The sequence below is a fragment of the Colossoma macropomum genome, unplaced genomic scaffold (genome assembly GCF_904425465.1).
Source record: "Colossoma macropomum unplaced genomic scaffold, Colossoma_macropomum, whole genome shotgun sequence".
Lineage (NCBI taxonomy): Eukaryota > Metazoa > Chordata > Actinopteri > Characiformes > Serrasalmidae > Colossoma > Colossoma macropomum.
The window spans coordinates 15,618,528-15,644,198 of record NW_023494791.1 but is presented as its reverse complement, the minus strand read 5'-3'; the positions used below and the strand labels follow the sequence as shown (position 1 = coordinate 15,644,198).

At 39.8% G+C, this 25,671-nt stretch overlaps 1 protein-coding gene across 18 annotated transcripts in view; it reads right to left on the bottom strand.

The window, feature by feature from the left end:
- The window catches only part of col13a1 (collagen, type XIII, alpha 1), a 101,435-nt gene extending 76,351 nt beyond the window's left edge, over positions 1 to 25,084 (bottom strand). For all 18 annotated transcript variants that reach the window (XM_036574087.1, XM_036574089.1, XM_036574090.1 and 15 more), the window contains exons 1-2: positions 24,406 to 25,084; positions 18,873 to 18,942 (exon numbers count right to left, since the gene is read on the bottom strand). In XM_036574087.1, the coding sequence (XP_036429980.1) occupies positions 18,873 to 18,942; positions 24,406 to 24,720 (385 nt within the window). In that variant the 5' untranslated portion in view covers positions 24,721 to 25,084. The remainder of the gene's footprint in view (positions 1 to 18,872; positions 18,943 to 24,405) is intronic.
- Positions 25,085 to 25,671: the final 587 nt, after the last annotated feature.

Below are 25,671 nucleotides of genomic sequence, written 5' to 3'. Positions count from 1 at the left end.
TCTAATCTGCTCATGCGTACGACCCTCCAGTGCCACTCACTGGTGTCCTCCCCAATCCATCCTTGAGGCCTCACGTGTCGGGAAATCCCTCTTAACACACGCCACTAATCACACGAAAAAGAGGCTGAGGTGGAGGCGTCAACCGTGAAGGCAAATACCCCCCAGTCAAACAAAGAGAGCAATGTTTAGACTACTGGACTAGGACTTCATATAAGTGGTTAGGCCCGAAGCGGTCACATTGCGTTATGGCTGACCTCAGTACATGTGTGTCTGTGCATGTGTGTGGATTTACGGTACATGAGTAAGTTTGTGTGACTGTTTCTGCAGGTCTCTGGTAGAGCAGAGGGAAAGTGTATGTGTTTGTTTATTTCATGTCTCCGGTGGCATGTACACCCATGAACTGCAGCCAAGCATTTTCAACAGGCCACAAATTACCAGGGTGCCGAAGGACAAAGGTGATGAGCCAGGCCTGCTTGCCTCATTCGGGTTTTAATTTACTAAACATGAGCGGAAATATATAATGAAATACCTAAATAATAACAAACGTGTAAAACATGAACTAGTTAACTCCTTAAACGGTCATGACCTGCCAGCAGGTCCAGACTTTCTACACAAATAAGTTTTTTTAAGAATAACTTTGCAGTTTGCATTGTAGTCTATACAGTTAATGAATAATAGGCCTTAGGACGTCATAAATGTGAGATTTTAACCTCTTAAACTGTAGGTTTATTATTGATATTATTATTCACATTTAGGCAACACATTTTAATGTAATATATTTTATACATGTGCAAATGATGAACACAATTAAATCAAGTAAATGCAATGTATTTATTTCTATGTGGGCCCACATATTGGCCTTTGCAGGTGTTAAAGAGGCATTAACGGGGTATTTTCATCGATTTTTTCCATGTTTTTCCATATATGACAATAGTGTGAGTTTATGTACCAAAAAACAGGCTTAATTCGTTTTTATACGGCCATTTTACAACCTCTCTTTAGCTCTTAGTCTGTTTTTATTACTGTGCCTTTAAGACTGATATATGTAAATTACTCTGATCATCAGCCCTGTATTGTGCTACAGTCCAAAAGCAGTCCAGCATTTCAAAATCAGTGAAATACTCCTTATAGCTAATGTAGTGGGTGGATAAACTGCTGCAGGCTGCATAGGCAGAAATAAGCAAATCTATTGTTTTTATGACATCTCAAATACACTGAATTCAAAATAGACTGTTTTAGTACTATAGTTCCCATATATGGACCAGACTGGTATTAAAACTGTTTACATAGTATATCAGACTTTTTTCTTTCAACAAGCGAGGAATACACAGTTTTTGATCGCACAGGCCCTTTACTGCAAAAAAACTTGAATTAGTTTCAAAATATGTGGTCAATTAATTCTATTTTTAATGAAAAATATCATTATCCATACCTTTCCTGCTTATGAACACCCCAGTCATAGAAATTAGTTACTATAGTTGGGATTTAAGTGATCTGTTACCATAGAGAAGAGGATTTTGCTGCATTTTTCCAAACCTACCTCCCTGGATTAGGATCAACAATCAGGCTTTTGATGTGCAGAGAGCTGACGCTGATAGATGGCAATCACGAGGATCTAACTGATCAGCAGATAAAAGAAGGGCACATAAACACACACACACATTCTGCCTCAGTAATCCTGGATTACCACGGTGCCCTTTTGACAAGCTAATACCAAAACTCTCCCTTCACCCTAAGTTCGCCCTCAGGCAGACTTTACCTGCCAGAGAACAGCCCAAATCCTGGCTCCTGCTCCCATCTCATCCAGGGCTACAGTAAATTATGATAAATTATCAGGTTTGGACGTTGCCCTCCAGTCTGGCTTTATCAGAGAGCTTTAAGAGTTCCAGCGAGGGGCCCTATGTCTGAAAGGGGAGCATGAAAGCTATAGCAGCTATCAGCCATCTCAAGCACACTGCACAGATCAGAGGCATGCTTGCACAGAGTGGACAGTTACCGTCTGGCAGGGAGAGTCTGTTTAGGGTATGCTCTTTGCCATTACGAAACCCATTTACATGCATTTCTTGCCAGATAGTGTTTTTGCACGGTTTGTAAATTCAGGTAGCTGAGTTCATTGTTATTCCCTCTATTTACTAGTCCAAACAACATTAATATAGTAACTCATACAGATGGTAACAACCCTGCTTTGATGTGCTCTAAAAGCAGACTGAATAGAGAACACGCAGTGTCAATTCATTAGTCTTTTTTCTCATCAGTAGGAGAAAAGTACACTCTATCTATGTACATCTATGGCTGATGATAAATGTATGTTTGTGAGGTTCAACCAAACCTTCACTCTGACTTTAAGGTCCAGCAGTTGAGAATGAGGTTCCACTGCTGTCCCACGCTTGAACACACACACATACACACCGTGAACACACCTCTGCCTGCCATCCCGGAGAGGGGCCTCTCGGTGAGGGGCAGAGTATCCCTCCAGCACTGTAAATAACCTTGTTTATCTAGAGGACATCAAACGGATGCTTCACGGCAAGATGAGCAAACCAACTGGGGCTGGGTTAATGATGGGGGAGCGGGAGAGCAGGCCATGTTTACATCCACAAACCCTATTGCTTTTCTCTGTTTGGCCATTCTTGTCACATCCCCCTCCACTAGGACCAAGGATCCTGTGCACACACACACACACAAACACACTGACTTTTCACAGATGAGAAAGTTGTTTCCCAGAGCCTTACGCACCATCAGTGTGCACTTCAAACAGCCCCAGGATGACCCAGCACTGCAGCTGACCCCTGACATCAGGTATACAATAACATACATACAGGTAAAGATCACTTGTGGAAATCTACAACAAGTACTTTCTGCAGCTTTAACCATTAAATGCATATATTAGTGACTAACGATGCCATGCTGGGAGGGCATCCTGGAGGATGTTTTTGTCCTAATATATACAGATATCTAATTTCAGCATTCTAGGCAATCTCAGCATAATTAGGTATTCAAATAAGACATTGTTTGGAATTAATAAGAAGTAAGTTATTTATCTTGGAAGTTGGCAAGTTTTTTTTTTTTCACTGAGCGTGTCGCACTGAACCAATGAAATTCTGAAACATAAGCAGCTGATATTGTGTCTAGTATTACACAAAGTGTGCCATTATTTTTTCATAACAATATAAAATATTTTGGAAATTGTTCAAATGGGCGGCTGCCCAAGTATAGCCTATGTTTGAGAAACACTGGCTTGTATTTTTTATTATTATGACTATTTGACATGACAGATTGTAGACAGATTTATATCAGATAGATGCAACATGTGTAGAAGGTGGTTTATGCTGGTTTATGATGGTTTATCTAATGCTGGTCTGGTGCCGGTTTACCAGCAACCAAAACACAGCATATGCTTTTTTTTTTACTGGTGATCAACTTCTATTGCTGCTGACCAACATAGCAGCAGTCAAAAAACACTGGCTTTGCTGGTGACCTGCCATGCTGGCCTGTGCTGTTTTTTCTAGCAGAGTTTTTCTAGCATGGATTTTACCAGCTGTTTGTACAACCATTCATATTGACTTCCTTCAGCTAGCCATTGCTCAGCTGTATAGCATAAGCTCTTTATTGGTTAGTCTGCAGTCATCCTTGTATTTCTCTAGCTAATTATTGTGATTCCACCCATTACATTATTTAATGATGCCTACATACATGCAATAATATACTCAGGCCAGCATGCAATTAACACTGGTCTGTGCTGTTTTTTTTTTCAGTAGAGAGCTCCCATAATAATTAGCAAATCAGTGCACCTCTGTGCCAGGGCTCTTAACTGAAAGATTCACTGTACACATACTGCTTCATACAAAGTAAAATATATGTCAACATGTTCATTACATGCTTCGAAAAAACATGCAATGTTGTTTAAGAGCTTCTACAACAGCCAAAAAATGTGAACTGTCATTAGCTCCGAGCTAACATACTACTAGAATCACATAAGCACACTAGCAGAAATTAGCATTGTTGTAGAACTACATATTTTCCTCATTTATGACTGAGTTTTACAATTATGGCCTGAACTGAAGGCTTTGCTCTAACAGTCATGGTTCGCCACTGTTTTTTACACAGAAAGCACTGTCCTGAACAATTCGGTGCCTTAGACTGAATAACAAATAACAAAAAATTTCCATGTCATTTTTAAGAGTACTATATCATTTTATACCATTTGGAAGCCTTGTTTGTTTTCCCCCTTTATATATTTTATGCAAAGTCCCACGGAGGGCTCCGTCCCACTTAGTTGGCGGGACAGGATCATTTGGAACTTATGAAGTGAGGAAGCAGGCAGGTTTGTTGGAAGGATTCGGTGTGTTGACAGCAGTGCAGAATGGCCTGCTGCAGTAGCGTGTGACCTGTTTGGGCACTGGGATCCAGAAACTGATAAGTGGCTATCAAAGCTTTCTGCACTGCTGATGTTATATTACACTGCATGATTTAGTGCACGTTTTTGTTTTGTTCCCAGAGGAACTCATAGATATGTGTAGGGCTAAAATCTTAATCACAATTATTTTGGTCAATACTGAGATTATGATTATTTAACACACATGAGTTTATTGAACTTTATAACAGATTTTCTTAACCTTAAAATATAATTCAACTGAAATATAAATATAAAAATAAAGGAAATGATTGCACAAGACAAAATGAGAACATAACTGTGAAACGGAACGCAGCGCAATAACCGTTTTATCTCAATATCTTGTTTTCATAATCGTTGGAAGCCAAAATCATAACTGAATTTGATAAATCACCCAGCCCTAGATATGTGCACATAAAATTTAAAGGAGAGATCATAAAATGTCATTAATTAAATTCCAAACAGAAATAGAGATACCCCTATCCTCATGGTGAGCGCATTCATAAGGCCTTTCCATTTAGGCAGACCTCTGCAAAAATGATCAGTTCTGCTTGCCTTCTCTTGAGTTATGCTATCTCGCATCTCTGATGATGTGACTAGACTCTTTGGTAACTGGGTTCTAGTGTGTTCATTATCAGACTGACACACACACAAACCCTCTCAGACCACATGAATCTAGCGCTCTGCTACTCAGTATATGGACCATTATAGAACCTTCAAAGAAAGAACCTTCAAAATCCTATGGTGTCTGAGAATCATTTGAGAAAAGGCTCTGGTCATTAAACAACAAAATAATAAGAAACTCCTCTCTCTCTCTCTTTCTTTCTTTCTCTCTCTCTCTCCCTTCTTTTCTCTCTCTTTCTTTCTCTCTCTCTCTCATTTTCTCTTCCTGGTACTTTCTGCCTTCCTCTCATCCACTCTCCCCCTCTCTCTTTCATCAGGAAGTCAAACAGAGGTCCCCTGCTTCTTGGCGTCAGTAGGAATGGAAGCTAGGTCAGGCTCCAGTGTCCCTGTTAAACACATAGACCTCTTCGCCTCTGAGACTTCAGTCTCTAACCGCTTTGCAAGACAAAAGCAGAAAAGTAGCCCCTTCGTGGGAGTTTTTGCATTCTTCAAAAATAAAGAATCTAAAGCACTTCAGAATGACGCTCAAGCAAAAATGACACCAAACCCACCGCAGAATAAGCTACTGAACTCTTTCTTTAACACACAAAGAGAAAAGTGACATGAAAGAGAACCTGAGGATTTGAGGATTGAGGAAATGAGGAGAGCTGAATATATACAGTAGTGTGTAGAAGTCAGGGACCACTCTTTATTTATTTAATTTCCAGTCAAAGCAGCCATTCAGTACAAGTTATTCATGTTTCAGGAGATATTTTTGAGGAGATTAGATATAAGATAATCCACTTGCATAAGGAAGGGGAATGTCAAAGGAAAGTGGGTGAAAGAACAAGAGTTTCTAGAACTGAAGTTCAAACAAGTAAAAGCTATAGAGAAAATAAGATGCCTAACAACTGTATGAGACCTGGTAGACCACCAAAACTGTGCCCATCAGATAAACAGTACTTGAAGCTTTCATTTTTGAAAGAGAGGAGAAAATTAAGCTCTGCTCTTGCTTCAGATCTGAAACAATCCACAGGTTTTTCTGTCCATCCTTCCACTGTGAGATGACAACTCAACTCTAAGGGTCTGAAAGGATGGAACTGGACAAAAAAGGAAGAAAATTTGCAAAACAACAAAGCTGCTGGTGTTCATACAACAGTGGACCGGCCACCCCAGAGACCAGGCCTCAAGATCATCATATGTGTTAGGGATTACTTGAATTGCAAGAAGAAGAAAATTCAACATTTTTTTAAGACTGAACTTTGGAGGTGTGGAAAAATATTCCTGCAGATTTATTGGAAAAACTGAAAGTTTGTCTCCTGAATAGAATGCAAGCTGTAGTGATAAATAAAGGGTGATTCCTGACTTTTGTACAGTTCTGTATACATTTCATTTAATTCAATCAATTTAAGAGCAGATTCACATATGATGCAAACAGGGAAGGGGATGGAAAATACTCCTACTTTCCATCCCATTCCCTGTTTGCATCATATGTGAATCTGCTCTTAAATGTATTTGGTATTTTTTAAGGATTTCACCATAGGGTCTGTAAAATGACTTTAACCTAATCAGAAAAGTCTCATATGCCATCACAAGCTGGTCATGTTACAAATACCAAAAACAGAAGTCTAGTTAATTTTATTGCCTACTGCCACTTATAAAGCTGTGATGTCCTTAGGGCATGCCGATAAAAACATCAAAGCTTTCTAATAAAATATCAGCTTTGTATCAAATCATGTGAACAGAAGCCATGTAGCCCTTTATCCTTCTGTATCTCTCTTCCTTTTTTGGCTTAAGGACAAAGGCATTCATATATAGTAGACTAGAATAGAGGCAGTAATGAGGTTGACCAAAAAAGAGGGAGATGATGAGGAAAACCAATAAGAATGGCCAATGAGGAAGAGACGATAAAAAGCTGGATAAGTACAGGCAATGTTAATGAAAGAGTAAAGCAGGTAAAAGGCGACAGGCCCTGGACCTGACAAGACAAATAAAGGGGAGGAAATGCTTTATGTCTTTTTAATGAGGCTAATTAGTTCCTAAGTGCTTCACATGGAAGAGGGTGGAAGTTAGAGAGTTTTAAAGAGGGGGAGGGAGTGGGAACACTGAGGTGATGACTGGACAGCAAAGAATCACAGGACAGACCAGTGAGTTTAATGGAAACAAGGACATTTTAAAAAAGGAAGTTTTAGCTATCAGCTCTACTTTATATAGCCTGTAAAACTGTCACTCCACAGCTTCCAAAAGGCTCCATGTGTCCACTGACAGAAGTAGCCCTCTTCACCCTTGCTAAGTGACTGTGTAATTCTAGAGATAGGGGGTGAAAGGTTGTGGGTCAAAGTAAGCCCCCCAGGATCTTCTTCAGCCTGTAACATAACACCCCAACACCGCTAGCACCAGCACTTCACTTGTGACAGACTTTGGTGTTTGAGAACAGGTCACTTCCTAACCTCTCCGTCCATAATAGCCTAGAGAAAATCTGAAACGTTACCACAAAGAGTTACATTGTATGTGCACCACACAGGACTGTTGTCCATATCCCCCACTAGGTACTAGAAAACAGGGCAAATGCAGACCGTCTGAATACAAGCAAAGTATTAACATAATCACATGAGAATGTGATCAATGTTAACATGAAGACACGAGAATGTCTATGATGTGACCACAAATAAAATTGGATGGTAAATGTAAAATGCTTTTACATAAATATTAATCAATTATAAAGCTCAGGTCAGACTTGCATGACCTTAAATTAATACGTTTTAAACATTATCTCCAGGTGCCACAATCATTTCGAGCCCTCCTCATTAATAGCATGGCTGTGTACGTCACTGATCCGGAACGTTTTGGTTTCATATGAAAAGGAGATTGAACTTAAGAGGAAATGGCATAAGCAAAGCTCCAAGGCCGATTTACGAAATCAAGGCCTGATGTGGACATAAAAGAGGAAGGTAAGTCATCTACGTAAGGCTTTCTCATGCTGAGACATCTGTTTTAGTCCTCATTGGTATAAAGACAGCGTTGATGCCAAGGTTTTTGGTCAGAAGAAGGCTGATTCCTTCATTACTTTGACCTTGCTTTAACGTCCTGCTATTTCAAGTAGAAAGGTTCTCCTTTTATGTGATGACTTTTACCTCTTCTTTGTGCCCTTGTTGTAGGTTGCATGTTCCAGAATCACCCTCTGCGCTACTGCAAGAAACAAGGCCCAGGAGAATAACAGCCTTAAGAATACAGTGAGCTTACTGGTTCCAAATGTCTATGTATATAGCCAAACTCTTCAAACTGTATTAGAAAGCAGTTTTAATGTCACTTTGGTACTGGATGTGTGCTGTTTCCACTCAACCACATTGTTAAAGATCTGCTGGGAAGGTCTGTCTAGCTGCATGACAATCATCAGGAAATTACACTTACTGAGGTAGGTAGGTAGCTGACAGTTGACTCAGTGATGGTCATACAGGAAAAACTCTTGGACTTGTCTAATGGTTCTATGGTTGGAAGAATTCTGTCACTTCCTTCCAGGATAAATTTTCATCTGAGGCTGTGTTTTCTTACCAAAAATTAGTCAGACTGATGCAAAGCAGATGGACTCACACTCCAGCCCTGTTCACAGAGAGACATACTAATTCATGCCTCTAATGGCCCTTAATAACCTGCAGACTTTAACAGACCTCATTTACACTGCATAAAAAAGCCCCTGGAAAGGTTGGGGCAACTTCCTGGAGATTTAAAGGTTTTGGTTCACCTGTGGAGGGGGACTTGGGCCTTTGTGAGGGTCTGGCGGCATCCTCTAGCGCTACAACTTTCAAGTCCGTAATTAGTCTAAGACTCCAAAAAGTGATGCATGACCTTCCGAAACAAGCTACTACAATTCCAACTACTGTAGCCGCCATGCCCAGTGAAAAAAATCCTCCAAGGGGGATTTTTTTTTTCTTCCGACTTTCAAATTCAATAAAAAGTGTTGTTTTTGGCAGTCTGCCCAGAGCTGTTAACATAAGAACGGGCTCCCTCCGAGCAGCGGAGAGAGCAGCATGCGCCACGGTGCCCACAGGATGTCTGCAGCAAGCTAGAGGGCCTCTTCAGACCATGCCAACACACACTGCGCCTCAGGGGACCGGGGCCTACACATACACTCATACACACTGTACAACAAACAGGGATCTGGTTTAAAGCCACAATCATGGATGTGTAAAGCCATTTTATTTACATTAAGTTTATAGTATATTCCCACGGATTCACAAGGACTACACCTTTTAAACGCTCCACTTTCCACACACAAATTCTACCCCACTGGGAACAGTGTTTGGTTAGTTATTTACAAATTACAATTATAATTATAAATGACTGATTTTTACTCACAAACTGTAATGGAATGTAATGGAATCACTTTCCTGGAAAAAAAAACACTCTCTTATATCATTACTTTACTTCTACGTTACTCTGTAAACCCGATTCACATCTGTACAACCTGGAAAGTATATGGGAAAATCCAGTAGTCATTTTCAGTAATCTATTTAAAAAACATTACTGAAACATAATTTAAATGGCATTTAGCTCTCCCTGCCTTTACTCTGAACACAGAGTCAGTTATGCTGAAATTAGGAGCAGCAGATGCTGTCTGCAAACTGAGAAACTAGCTTCTAGAAAGAGTTTAAAAGTTTAGCTGTCTCGAAATAATATCTTCAAAAATTTAAAGCATAAAGCTTACAGATGTGTTTCTGATTGAAAATCGGGTTTGGTCTGTTTAGGTGAGGTTCTTCTCTGCAGCACCTGGATCTTTATATAAAGCGCTAACCAATGAAATAGCTTTATCCATCAGTTTTATATTAGCATGATTAGATGCTTTGACAGACTACTTGCTAAGTTTATAGTGCTCTGTTAGAGACATATGAGTAACACGTAATGCAACAAACGTTAGGTCAGTAACAGTAATGTGATTACAAGAATTTAAACTGTTACATTAAGCTGAAGGAAGTAATCACATTAGAGTAATGTGTTACTTTGTACTGTGTTACCCCCAATGCTGATGCTGTGATTTCATTTCATACTAACAATCCATGAAAAAGCAAACCAATAATGTGATTCTTTACAGTACAATGATTAGTTCTGGTGTTCTGAATTCTCTTCTTCAGAAAAGCTATACGTTCAGCAAGTTCAGTGTCAGAGCTGACATTGGTGGTCCTAAAATGCCTGATTACACACATTAATTTCAATATTATTGAGTCTTAGCAAGTGGGCCACTTCACTTGGTGGTCTATTAAGTCTATAATGTTGCACGTCAAGCATGCAGTTCAGTTATGTTTCCAGGGACCGCTCATAGGATACAATTCACAGATGTAGGTGATAAGCTTGCTTTGCTGATTCCTGAGCTGATTTCAGTAATGGTCCCATTAAACCACAATTCTCATCATTTTATTATATCTACTCATGGAACAGATTACGTTGCCTCTGCAAATAGGCGACTATTTTAATAATGTAAAGAACGAGCCAAGACAGATTATTTTGTACAAATATCTGATAACAGCTCCACAATGTTCAATGTGTGGAATTCAACCAACTCCAACAGACATGATCCACAAAGATGAAGAATTATAGTTCATTCGGTTTCTCATTTGAACCAGTGCTGCTGGCGTGGGAGTGAAGTGTCCACTTCAAACCAGGGTGGAAATTACTTTAGATCTGCTATCAGCACATCATTTAAATTGGAGAGCCATTGTGTTGCTTGGGCTTGATGCTATTTTTCAGCACCATCTGGAGAAACACTTAAGCGCTATCCATACCTGGGGTTGTTGTTGAGATGTTTATTTTTGTTGGTGCCAGTCCAAAGACTTCTGTTAACCACTTCAGTAAAAGAAAAATACCTTATAAAACAATGAGTCACATGTTCATACTTTTATACTTTTATCTGCTATACATATATATATATATATATATATATATATATATATATATATATATATATATATATATATATATCTTTGTGACAGTGTCTGAAGTAATTAGACAAAACACTAAAGGTCACTGAGCATGCTGGGGGTGAAAGACCGAGGCTTAGACAGAACTTGAACACGATGACAGTAAGTCTGAGAAAATAATATGAGCTTAAGAGCTCCTCAGGATGTGGTTTATTGATGGATTATCAAAAAAAAAGTCAGCTCAGAAAACAGCACAGAAGAAAGTTATTATTTGCACATTAATTCATCATCCAATCATGACATGTTCTCCCAGAGCAATGTATATGATTTCATAATTCAAACTCCAAATCCATCATTTAATTCTTGGAAACAATTTTCACGTCTCCCAGCATGTAAAAATTGCACAGCACAGCATTGTATTTGTTTATCCGAAACTTCAACCGCACTATTCCAGATATCCAGACTACCTAGCTTGGATGTATCCTCCGCTAAAGGCTGTCCAACAGCAATTTTCACAGCAGGCTCAGTGGCGCTGGGCTTATATTACACCTCATTTCACCTCCGCAGACTCACTATCACGCATTTATTTAGAGAAGCAAAAACAGGCGCACATTTTTGGCCACCCACAGAGGAACGGCAATGCATTTCCTCTGATTACTTATTCCAGCAACATGCCCAGAATGAAATAAGATGAAACCAGACACCTGCGTCCAGGGCCTGATTTAGTGCCTAATGCATGATGTGACGATGTGATTTAGCTTCTGAGCAGAATGAATGGCGGTCTCTGGAATGGGCTTAAAATGAAGCACTAAATGCAAAGAAACACAACCAAAATAGCACTGAGCTATAAACAGCAGTGTGCTGATATGCTGCGTAACCGCTAAACTTTTCAAATAAGCGTGGTGAATTTCATTTAGTCAGGTAGAAGAGCACAGGCCAGTAAAATGTAAACACTTTGTAAACATTTTACGAAAGTAAAATGTAACACATGGGGCTATTTTCTGTGTGAATCTGTAACAGATTCAAGTAAAAGTATGCCAAACTATGGGTGAAGTCCATATCACCCCCATATATGTTTATATTTTTTATTTATAGGTTAATCAAAAATGTATTACAGACGAAACATAAATAAAACATACTTACTTTTTTTCATGCTGATATTTGCTTGCTTTTTTCACTAGTCATATTTATTCTGATGTATATATTTTTAATGATTTAGGTTGGAAAGCTCAAGTGATTCAAACTATCAATAAACTCAGTTAATTGTGTTTGAACTGATTTATGAGATTTTAAATGTTACAACCTGTTACAAGTGATCCCAGCACAGTTGTATACAAAAGTTTGGATGCACCTGGTCAAATGACATTTTAATGATTTTCTTCTACATGTTTCAATGCACAATTACTGTTTATTTGCTGTGTTATGGCACATCTTATATTGTATGCTTTGTTTTTTGCAATATGTCAAACTCAAGCAAATAAATAGACACTGTGCAGTAAAATTTGCAGAAAAATGCTGCACTTAAGTTTGAAATTTTATTTAGGTGCTCAGAACAAAGCTTTCATATTTTGCAAAGATATGTATGTCGTTCTTATAAAAAAGATTAATGATGCTCAAATATTTTAATGTATTTTAAAAACCAAAATGTGTTACGTTGTGGTCCAGGCTCCCCTATGCATATCACTAAGCTGGCTCAGGCTCTTACCTCCTCAATTTATTATGGAAATAAGCTTGAGCCAAACCCACTGCAAACTGTTTGTCCTGGAAAGAACATTAAGATTGTCTGCGAAATATCTAGCAACAAGATGCTAACAAGTTTAGAATGTGAATATTCCTCAGAAACATGGGCAGACGTTTTCACCGGGCAGCAGCAATTCCTTAAGTCAATATGAGAATCAATGTGAAAAGCAGATGGCTAACCCCACTCACTTCTCCTTCGTCTCCAGCTCACTCTCTTTTTCCTTCTGTTTGCTTTTCTCTGCCTCTCACACTGCCAGTGCTTTCTTCTCTCCTACACACTCTCTCATCTCCCCTCCCTTCTCACACTTTCTCTGCTCATCTAAAGAGTCTGCGTGTCTGCTGGTCGCAGCTAGCAGACGACATCTCTCTCTCGCCCCATCAGTTAGAGCCTTCTCTGGCAGTCGGGGTATAAAGTAATGACTGGTCAGGAAAGGAGATCCGCCAGCGCCTCTTCCTGTCAGCAGACACGTCAAGGTGAACTTGGGACTCCTTAAATAACCAGCGCGGCTGACCCCTTCACCCGAGCCAGGCATGAAGATTAAAGGACGCCTCTCGTTTACAAGGGCAAAACGGCCTTTTTAACTACATTTGCATCTGCAGGGGTATCAGTGGGTATTTTTAAGTTCGGATTAACCGGCTTTGCTGGACCGGCTTAATTTGGATATGCTTCGCAGGCGCTCTAGCGCGTGCTCCCTCTCCCCCCTCTCTCTCTCTCTCTCTCTCTTCCTCTAACTCACACACATACACAGGAACATACTTTGATCCAGCCCGGTCTACATTGGTCTGTCATCAGGCAGTGCACTAGGCGTTCTCTGAGTGCCCCTCATACCAGGTGCTTGATGTCCACCACTGACCTGTGGAAGTCCTGACACTAGAGGCACGCTAAAAAGGCACGATGGAACTTATGCAATAAAATAGTCCAAATGTTTTCACATAGCACTGCTCACGGTTCACACTTGACTTTCCACTTGTACTAATGCCACCAGTGTAAACATTTTAAATTGCAGGCTTTTTATTCTGTGAATCTTGCTTTTCATTATTCGGTTACTACTATATTTTTTAGTCACTTATATAAATGATACTATAAATGATGAGAAACTACCATAAAACATGTAGGTTATGTATTAAGAAGTCCACTTAAGATGTTTGTGTGGGTTTATGTACCGACAACAGACAAAATTGATTTTTATATGTCCGTTAATAACATCTCTATCCCTTACACTTCAGACTGCTTTTATTACTGTGCCTTTAAGACTAATATACCTAAATGACCTCAGTCAGAGCTGAAACACTCCTTACAACTTCAACATGAATGAGAGACCTAAACCACTGCAAGCTGAGTAGGCGTATATATGAAAATGCGTCAGGTTTTGTGACATCACAAAACTAATTAAAGAACAGCACAAAGACATTAGCATATATCAGTCTTAAAGACACAGTAAACAAAAACAGAATAAAACCTGTTTAATTCTTAGGGATAAAGAGAGTTTGGCCAATGGTCACATTAAAATGAATTATGCCTCATATTATATTTCATTTCAATGAAAATAATATGTTTTATTTCAAAACAGCAAAGTTTTTACTGATAAGGGCCCTTTAAGAGGTCAGCACACCCAGGTAAGTGTGGTGAATTTCCAGTAAAACACTGGAAGAATAGAAAAAAGCTTTTCCTGCTAAATCTCAATTTTTTTAGACTTTAATTGTTACGTGTAACATGAATTTAGTTAAAAGAATTTGGCGAGAAAATTTGTTGTGAGGTCAGTGGAGTCTATCACTGAGGTGAGTCTGTGGATGGCAGTGGCTGTTGTGTACTGTCCGGTGTTGTGTCCTGTGCTTTGTTGTTGCTAGTGCACGGGGGGTCGCTATGAAAAATATGCCGTACTCAGAGACCCCACAGTCCAGCTCTGGTTACGCACACGCTACATATGGCTTCCCTCGGCCGCTGGCCAGGTAAACTGTCAAAGCTCACTTCCTGCTGCGGGGAGGTGCGGCTTTAGAGGCCTTTATCCTCTAGCCCTTCCTGCCGTCCCTGCTCGCTTTTTCCCTCACGCTTAATCCTCGCAGATGACCAGAGACATGAGACTGTGCCCCGCTCTTTCCACCAGCCAGCAGTGCTCATATCCAGCCTGGATCTCCAGAGGAGTTGTCACACTAGTGCAGGTGACGCGCACGTCCAAAGATAGATCCTTTAGCCCAACTCTCATGACCCTCTGCATTACCTCTAATGCCAGCCGATGTTTGCCTGTGGTCTGATTTCAATCACAAAGCAGCTAAATCCTTCAGGGGAGTCTGATTTCTTTTGGTGAGGCGGAAATGAGCATGATGGGGGTGCATGGTGTATAGAGGTGAAGGGGCAGCGCTCTTTTTCTTCTTCTCCTCTTTCCTGACGCTATGTCCAAGAAAGTGCCATTCAGGCCCTCAGCAAACAATGTGTGGATTCAAGAAAACTCAAGGGGGCTCAGGCCTGGACTCAATCTAGCTGTCATGGACGTTTTCCTGTTCTCTGACATAGCTGTGTGCTTCTGTCCCTCAGGGAAATCTCAAAGAATATCCATTGCTGTGCTGTTATCATCTCCAATATTTGTTCTCACCTAGGTTGCTGATCTCCATGGTGACACAAACACTGTAGTAATGCAGGCTAATAGCACAATACACAGCATCAATAAATCACTGACTCTGCAGAACATCTGATATGTATACATCAGTATCTCTGTTTTCCCAAATAGCTTAGGCAACAACAGAGGTGAGCCTTAGCAGCGCTATGACACACATCCTGCTGTCTAGGACACTATCCCTGATGCCAAATGCTGAATAATTATGTTTACACATACTCATCTGCTGCTCAGAAAGCTACTGAGGTCACAGCACAGTTTTGGAACAGTTATGTCAGGCATTTTCAACTGGTATAAGAGTTACTAACCACCCTGATGCATGACACTTGATTAATGTGAGAGGACTCAAAGGTATGTTACAAAGAGGATTCATGCTCAGCACTGCATTATAAGATAATACAACATTTTAATTACAGCGGAAGAGCAATACTATTGTCAAATCTACTCTTAAAAACATCAAAAATAAAAGACGTCAGCAAGAGAGTTAGACAAATTATAAGCGGCTATTTATGGAATCCATGGAACAGCTAAAGTTAAACTGCTAACATGTGACAGCCTGAGTGAAGTAAGTTGAGGTGATACATTAAATCTTCTTCATCTCATCACATTGAGACCAGAGAGCATAAGTACACACAGGGGAAGTACATCTTTCACATTGTGCCAACTACTCTAGATGACCAAACAGTAGCCAACGGCACATAAACGTCAGATGGATTAATCATATCAATGTGAAATAAATAAAATAGGTGTCTAAATGGATATCTAAAGTGTCTCAAGGCAGAAAAGGTATGTTTCTCTATGTAGGCTAGCTCAGATTTCCATTTGTCTTCATAAAAATAAAATCGGCTGCATGTCACAGTTAATGAAAAAGGGTTAAAAGGGATTTTAAACAAGGGACAGTTCTGTAAACCTAACTGCTAATGCAATAAATGGTATATAAAATGAAATTCATTAATGTGCTGAAATACATAATGACTATGCAAATAGATGATTCTCCTGCACTGTTCTGACAGACTTCTGTTAGATTACCTGATAAAATTGCAGATTTTTCTGCTTTCATATTCTGTTTTCATTGATTGACAGCTACCTCTCTGAGAGTGGTGAATCCACAAATAGCAGATAACCACATTGGTGGGGTTATTCAGCTTTGGGATATAATATGGTTTTCTGTCTGCATGTGTGTGAATGTTCCATGAGGGGCTTCTGAGGGCCACCGACGGGGGCCACTACTGCCTTCCCTTTGCACTCAAAATAAACAAAGGAATGGGAGCTATCTGAACTGTGCCCGCAGAAATGATTGACAGGAAGCAGCTGGAAGCAAGACACTGCTACATATGCATCCATATTCATACAGTATTACAGTATCCAAACACTTGTGGTAAAGCTCAATGTTATACAGCGGTAGAAGTGTAAAAATTTAAAAAGGAAATGGGCCCAGAAGACTGGCGGAGTGCAGAATCGGAAGGGTAGAACTTATATCTCACTATATCTCACATCTATATGCATATCTCACTTTATACTATGATTGAACAGCCTTGACAATGAGTCTTTTTAAATATGATGGTATTAGTCATCAACAACAGCCAAATATATACAGCAAACTTATGACAATGAATACTCATAATAGATACCTTAAGTGACAGTAAAATGTTACCCCAAAGGGGATTGAAAGGGGGGACAACTCATGTCATTTTTTTTTTAACCAAGATAATGACATCCCCTTGTATTTAACTGGGTTCACGGTGAGACCAGGATGTCTCCCACAGCAAAAGCAGTAAAGTACAAACACACACAAACACAGACACCATCTGGGATGTCCGCTCAGTTAACACACTGATGACTACTACTGATGGGCCAATTAGCACTCAGATGTGTGTGCTGTCTCCCCTCTCTCTCTTTCTCTCTCTCTCTCACACACACTCGAGTCATTTAATGGCTCACACCTGGAGTCTGTGGTGTGGAAACAAGAGACCAAGGTGTCGTAGCTACAGGGCTGTGACACTGTGGAAAGTTACCACAGTAAGCAAAAGTAGAGCCTCTTTACTAACATGGGAAAGACAGCACATCATGCAACAGATGCACACTGTTCAAAGAACTTGCATTGTTGTAGCTTAAACAAGTACGTAATCTTGTCTTTAAAGTTTGAGCTCACTGAAGGTCTAATAGTAAGTTAACAGGACAAATAACTGTGTGTTACATTCTGTTAACTTATTATTTGAAGTTTAATAAATCTAAATTTTAAGACAGTCAGGTTGCTTACTTTTAAAACAAGTTAAAGGGCCCATTTCAAGATTTTTTTTTGCTTTTTGGAAACAAAAGTGTTTGATGTACGATGTAAACATTGCAAAAGTTTCAAAATGCACTATCCACTCTCAAGTCCATATACGGAAACTAAACTATAGCCTACTTTAAATTAGCTGTTTTTGTGATGTCAGAAAACTGAAGCATTTAAATGCATCCACTTCAGCTTACAGTGGTTTAGCTCGGTCATTCATATAGAAGTCATAAAGAATGTTTCAGCACTGCTTTTTGAAAGAGGGCATAATTCAGGGCGACCAATCAGAACAGAGGTCATTTACATCAGTCTTAGAGTGGCAGTAACAAAAACAGCCTGTTAAATTATGTGTAACAAACTGGGGCTGAAAAAATGCATGTAAAAATAAATTGTACTGTTTTTGGTACATAAACTCAAACAAACATCATAACTGGACAAATAAAATACCTAAAAAATGTAGGACGTAGGCCATTTAAAACACAGAGTTGAGTTGAGCTGAAGACCAAACTGCACCTCAGAAGATTCCTCAAATTGCTACATATTACAATTTGGTTTTGCATTTTTTGAGTGGACCACACTGATTCCTTAAATGCATTCATCAAAACACCAAAAGAACACTCAATGTGGAACTTAGACTGATCAAGATGCTCACAGAACACACAGAAAACATTCCGACTTGTTAGCAGGCTTATTTGCGCATTACAGCCATCTGCAATATCAGTATTGCAAAGGCCATTGTTGTGATATACTATGTAGCCCTAATAGACATAACTGTGCTGAGCCAGACTGACTTGTTATCCACCAGCTACAGATCTTCCTGACGGTTCAGTCTGCTCTGGAATGCCCAGATGATGCCATCCCGTTCCTCTGGTTTGCATCATAACCCACCTGACACAAGTGAAAGCCAATGACTGCCAGCAGCACCCGAAATATGACTGCACCTGTCACCATAGCGATGCCAGGCCGGGGGCACAAGTGCACTCCTGCGGGTTTGTGGTGGGATGAACTAGAAAAACTTTTTTTTACTGTTAACTACCTCTAAAATTACAGAGGGGAAATGGAATCTAACTGGCTCTGGCTCTGATCAAATCTCCATCCTACATCCATAACTAACAATAGCTGTCCTCACATATACCTGCAGGACCAGAACAGGAGAGGGATTTTGTGAAGCGAAATCTCAAACAGGCTCAGTCAAAGGCTTAACCACAAAGCAAATTTAACAGAATAATTAGTTGTGGCAAGCAATGCGCTATTCACAACACGAACACAGGTGTGTTACAGTCAGTAGGTTGGGTTCAGAGAGGAATGGGTGGATTTGGGTGTAATATCAGACGTACCTGGTGGGCACAGACAGCTGTGGGGGGCTTCCCGAGTCTCTCGAGTCTTCGGTAGACGAGACGCTAATTTCTGCAAAAGAATAATGAAGAGATTGATTGTCTGTAAAATAAAATAAAAAAAAGAATGACACTGATATAATGCTAATAATATAAGAGAATAAAAGAATGACATAGAGAAAGCTATGTCATTATTGAATTTAGCCTGGTTATAGCAGAACTCATCAGGCGGCCTGAACAGATAAACAATAGAGCTGGAGCTTCGACCTTTACCAGGGGCACGCCATACATTCCCCTCGCATAGCACATGGAGCCATTCATGCTATTAGCAGAGGCACGTTCGTGTGCTCCGGGTGCACTGACAGGTGCAGCTGTGTTGTTAGTTACTTTATTAACAATATCAGTCAACACACTAGGTAACACTTTCGTGTCTATTTTTCATTTTATTTCTAATAGATGGGAGCTCTCTTAAGGACAGTTGGTGTTGTTTTAAAGATCAACTTTGGATTTGCCACAGTCACATAAAAAATAGCACCGAATAAGATAAAAAATAAAAATAAAAATAAATAAAAAATGAAAAACATTTGATAACCTTTATATTTTTAAAATATTCTATATATTTTAAAACTTAAATGTATTATTTTAAATATATCTTAAATTTTAAATTTTATATATTTAGTTTATTTAAAATATATATATATATATATATATATATATATATATATATATATATATATTACACAATATGCAAACTGAGGTTTCAAAGATTCTTTAGCGGTTTAAAGCAGAAATGTGAGGAACTGGCTGCTAAAGAAAATTATCAAATGTGCAAAAAATATCACTCCATGTTCCTAAAAGCTGGCTGTTGACTACAATGCAAGATTATAACTGTGAAATAATAATAATTTATTACTACTTGCACCATAAAATTATAACCGATTATAATTTAGCTTAAAGCTTAAACCTGTCAGAGATGTGTATAATTTAACACAGATAGGTAGGACTTGAATGTCACCTCACTCCAGTCACAACACTCACTCGCTGTTGACATTAACAGCCATACTGCGAAGTTTGTAGAAAGCACAGTACATGTGTCTGTGCAGTGGTAAAGGTGTAGAAGTCATGTCTAATCATCTAATATTAAAACTCTAGTGCTAAATCATTCTCCGAGTGCTATCGGACATATTTCTCTTGCCCCGGTTTGTGTTAACCACAAATCGTTCCAGGGGTTTATTTGGTTGATACTGGCAGCCCCTCTTCCCAGCTGCAAAAGTCTTTACGCAGACCAGCTTCAGACACTACAAGCTATCGTATTTTTCCACAACACTGAAGCTGGCCGGGGTACAGTCGGGTTGCCTTGTAAAACAGAAATAGAGCTAGTGAAGACTAATAAGAGAAGGACGGGCAGAAGAACAATGTCATGACAGTGTACTGTAAAAGCTGGACTAAGCAACAGACCGTTCCTGAGCAAGTTCACTAAGGTTCGGAAAATAGATTATGATTGGAAAAGCGTGCACCCTCTGCTCAATCCATTTCTCCAAAGGACTATTGCACATTAGGCATTTCAAAACACCTTTATCACCTATTAATGTGGAATAATGTCACACATTTTCCGGCATCTCAGCTCTAGACTGAGACCAAATGAAAGATTCATATGAGAATAAATACACAGCAGTATCAATAAGGTTTTACTTAAATGGCAAGCACTGAGGAAGACCTGCAGCTTTTAAAATTGAAAGTACTTATGCTAATCTATGAAGGCTACCAGATTGAACAGGTAATAAAGTACAGAGACAGCCCTTAACCTCTTATTCACCAGGGTATATTTTGGTTTGTCCATCTGAATTTACATGACCAAATCGTAAGGCAAATTATTCAGTAACTGCATGAAATAAATTTTTATTTTACTTATTCTTTTTTGTTTTGTAAAAGCTCCTCTCAATTTAACAGAACATGTGTTTTATGATCAAACCCATATTGCTATATGCTTACAATTTACTGCTGAAAGGCAAAAATCTTAGACGCTCTTTGCATTATTTCATAAAAACAATTTTTACAGAGCAGATCACTGAACTGTTTATAGTTTATAGCCCAGATTTGTGGAAAAATGGGTCAACTTTCAGTAGACAAAAAAGTTCAGCTTCTTCTATTATAAGGGTTTAAAATTACATTACCCATCTATTTGACTGGAAAGAAGACAGTTACAGCTCTCATATGACACCCACTTTTTGAATGTAGCTTATGAAATATGAAGGTTATGAAGAATATGACGAAGTGCTTTTTGGAACCACCGGTCGTCTCAAGGAGTTGAAGTTAAAGCACAATGAACAAAGAAAAATTATCATCATCATTATTATTATTATCACACCCAATTTGTTCTGGGATGTGGTGCTTTTCGTCATGGCTGGTGTGTGCCGTGGTGTGAATGGTGAGGTGGTGGTAATGTTAATGGGGCAGCTGCTCTGTGCGTGTTTCAGGGATGGGTTGGGGGGGAGATGGCATTCTCCGCCTTGCCGCCTCCCAGCGTTAATGGTAACCTGAACCCCAGTTTTTGATCTGGTTTTAGCATTCTATTTTAAAAGGATGACAAAACGTTATGCAATTCCAATGTCTCATTACTACTAAGACCTCCAGACTTTGCTGCCAGGGAAACTGCATCTCTCACCCTGCCTCTGGTATACAAAGGTTGGATTAACAAAAAGCTGAGGGTCTTATCTTAAATTGTCACACTAAATGTAAGCTAACAAAGTAGAAAGAAGACGTTAGCTAATACTAGCATCACCACACTAGAAAACTATAATCCATTTTAGTGGACATTGATTAAGCCTAGTCTTGGACTAAATTGCAATGTCAGTGGTGTTTCACTACAGAAAGCACAGTAAGTCCAGATTTAAGCTAAATCTGAGTATTCAATACAGCTCTACCCTATTAAAAATGGTTTGTCAAGCATTTCTTCAGAAAAAGCAATGGTTAGAACTGTGAGCACTCAAAGAACCATCTAAATGGAGAAATGGTTCTTTACATAGTTAAATGGTTCTTCTCTACAATTGGAAACTACTGCATATTGTTCTTTAAAGAATCCTTTAAAATTGTTCTATGTAGCACTAAAAAGGATTCCACTACTATTACAAGTCACAGAAAAAATTTGGTACCATATAGAACACTTTTTTCTAGGAGTGTACACACTTAAAAATAAAGGTTCCTAAAAGGTTCTTAGCCTTTTATGTGCACTCTCAGAAAAAAAGGTATGAGACTGTCCCCCTTGTCACTGGGGTGGGACCCTCAAGGGCACATCTTAATACTTTTAGTCAGGGAGCATAATTGTATCATAATCCATTGAAATTATATTTTCTAAGTTGTACTGACTCCACAAATACTGTCTTGTCTCAAAGGTTTTTACTGTATTGTCCTGTTTTTAAAGGTTATGAAAAGGTACAAATATGTACTTTTCACCTGGTAAAAACTTATTTTAGGATACACACAGTTGTACCTTTGAGGGTACATTTACATTGTTTGTAGCTTGATAAACAAAAAATTTACCTGCATTGTAACTTTATTTCTAACAGTGTATGATTCTCAGAAAAACCTGTCATTGGTATAGAACTTTTACATTATAAGTTCTTCACGCTCGCACTTTTCATTTAGGAAAATGATTCTTCAAAAAACCACCCACTGAAAAGTTCTTTAAGGAACAAAAATCTGGCATCACCCTTTTCAGCACCTTTATTTTAGGAGTGAATATGTTTCAAAACTAAATCAAATCAACGTACCAGTGACTAATGACTGTAAATGAGAAAGAAGTCATTTTCAGCACTAGCTCAGCCCCAGAGTGACTCACACCTCACTTTACTTCAGGCCTGCTGCAGCAATGAGACAATCTGGCTGCATCTCTTCAGTCTGCTTTGCTTCACTAATGCACACTGTAGGCCTTGCGCCCTAACTGTCCTCTGTGGTCCCCAGCGCTTTACTACCTAAGAGCAGAGATTCCAAATGAAGCATTTTGGCTGCTCAGAACACATCAGCCCGGAATATACTTTACAAACTGCTGGGTGAGAGACCATTAGAGGCCAAAGTGAGGAAAGCATGGCTACAGGAGACAGTATATCTCACTTTTCTCCACCTCCACCATCCCAGGCTCAGACCTGTGTGTAAGGCTAGTGTTGTGCCTGCTGAGAGCACTTAGAGCTTGATCAGAAATGTGAAACAGGCTGCTTTTAGGTGAGATAATGGCCTGTGCACTAAAGTATTTGGGGTATGAAGGCATTATCAAGCCTCTGAGGACATTTGACTTTCCTTTCTTACACCTCTCTTAAATTCTCCTGACAGGTTCTGATTTTTGGATTTTTCCGTTGCACTACAACAGGAGTCTCGAAGAGAATGTGCAGTAAGTGCTTTAAGGGATGCACACCAAAAAACAGTAGAAACAGACTGATTGTAAAATAACCAGGATTCTCAACAGAAAAAGGTTGAAGGTCAGTGCTGATCACATCTCTGAGTGGTTACGAATTAGAGAGACACTTTTTTCACAGCAAAACCATGTGACGTACAAAATGTTAAGAAAGTTAAGATTATCCAATGTGTGACACATAAATATACCATTATGATTCACTCATAACATTTGCTATCACATCATGTTGGTTCTTTTGGTTTGTATAAAGCAGAAAAAAATAAATCAGGTCTTGATTTGGCATCTAAAGAGTAACAGTTTAGATACGGTTTCTCATTTAAGCCCAACAAATTGAGCTATTTGCCTGAAAGGTTTCTCAGTGAATGGGTTCAGTGCATCCTTTCATGTCCAGCTGTGCCCGGTGAAAGTGAATAGCACATAAACAGAGCTAAACTAACAAACAACGAGAAAGGGCCCTTCGACAGGGAGAGGATCTTGTTAGTATAGCTGTGGAGGCTGTCAGGTGGCTTCGACCTCACACCAGCCCTTTAAATCATTTGACAGTGCCTTCTTATGGCAGCGAAGGCTTTTACAGACAAGTACCAAAGTGGTGGTGCGACAAAAGACATTTCCTCGGGAAAATAAAGGTTTGATTCTTGTTCCTGTACAATTATTCTTTAACTGAAAGGTTTACGGGCTTTGCCTCAAGAGTAAACACAAAATAGTTGATATTCTACAGTCTACAGCACACAGCTTATTCTGAAAATCATCTGAAGTCATGAAACTCTGCTAAATCAAATGTGCAAGTGCACCCAAATATCAGAAACTGCTAATTTGGTCACTTTCAGATTTAACATCATTTGGAAGCTTTTGTCTGTAGTGATGCATAGCTGAAGTAATGGCAGGAAAACTGAGCAACCAGTAAGAATTGTTTAGTTTTTGTAGCACAATACGCTGCAGAATCTAAGACAGAGGAGAATCTAAAGAAGCCATCTGTGATAAAATGAGCCTTGAGCTGTTTCGTTTATAATGTAGTTAAAAGAGGACCAACTTTATTATCGTTCAACATGCAACACCTTAAGTACCACCACTGGCTGAACTTGCAGACTAACTTGAAGAGCATCACACAGAAGACCAAAGTCCACTCACCTCTTCCAGCATCTGATCCAAACGACTTAAGAGAATGGGCTCCACCTGCTCGAGAGAGATCCAGCCCGAAAGCTCGGGATCCCGTTGTTTCTCCAAGCTGAGCACTCTGGACTGCAGCTCCGAGGTTCTCAGGTAGACCAAAACGCAAATCCCAAACGCCACGAGAGAAAGCGCCGTGCTGACCGCCACAGCGCACACGTCCATGCGGTTCGTCCCAAAGCTCCTTCTGCACGGATGCTCACTGCAAGTCCTCTCCCCGGCTGCCTGGCGCGAGCCTTTCCATTTCATATCTTCTTCCATCGTCATGAGGGGCATCTAAAAAAGCTGCCTGTGCCAAGCTGATCTCACCCACGAGCCTCCCTACAGATCACTCATGAGAAGCAACAGCAAACGGCGTGGGCTTCAACATAAACATCAAAGTGACCAGCAGCGTAGTCCACGAGGTGCTTTTAAAGTCGGCAAACGAGCCTTTTTTACATCGGGGAAGAAAGAGAGAAGCAAACAGCGCGGTTTAGAGTGAATTCAGGAGACGCATGCTTCTTATGGAGGGTCTCAGTGGTAGACGAGGGCAGGTCGGGCTCGGCTCAAAGCTGTTACTGCGCTGCCGTGTGAATCAGTTGTGCCATTGGAGTGGACTGTGAGTGCAGTGCTAGAGCGGTGGACAGACACTGTGAAAGGAGAGACACTCCACACTGGGCAGCGCGCTGATGGGCTGCGATGGGCTCCTCCTTCTGATTTGGCCGGACTAAACGGCGGGGCGGCGCTGGAGCTCCAGCTGAGCAGAGCGCGGGTATATTTAGGAGCCCGAAGCCCAGATGTAAACTGACCCTTTGATCTCCAGTGCGCAAAAAAATGCGTTTAACGCGCATTCTGATCCTTTCCTCTCATCTGGAACATGCCTAAATAGACCAATTAAAGCTATTTACTGTTACATTTTAGTCGATTAAACTCGATCACTCGATTAAGAAATAAAATCGATTAAAATTCGCCTTCTCAATAAATCGACAGCGATTAGCTGACATTTTTTATATGCCGTTCGTGCATAATGAGCATGTCTAATGGCGCCTCTTACAGTAAGAGGCAAGGCTGTTTTATGCATTTGTTTATATTTTTATTTATGTCTATTTAAAACGGGTCTCAAAGTCCTGGAGGACCACAGTCCTACATAGTTTGGCGATTTTCCTGCTCAAAAACACAAACCTACACAATCCTAAACCTGGGTCTTAAATTATGAGTTGAATCAGGTGTGTTTGAGCAGGAAACTCA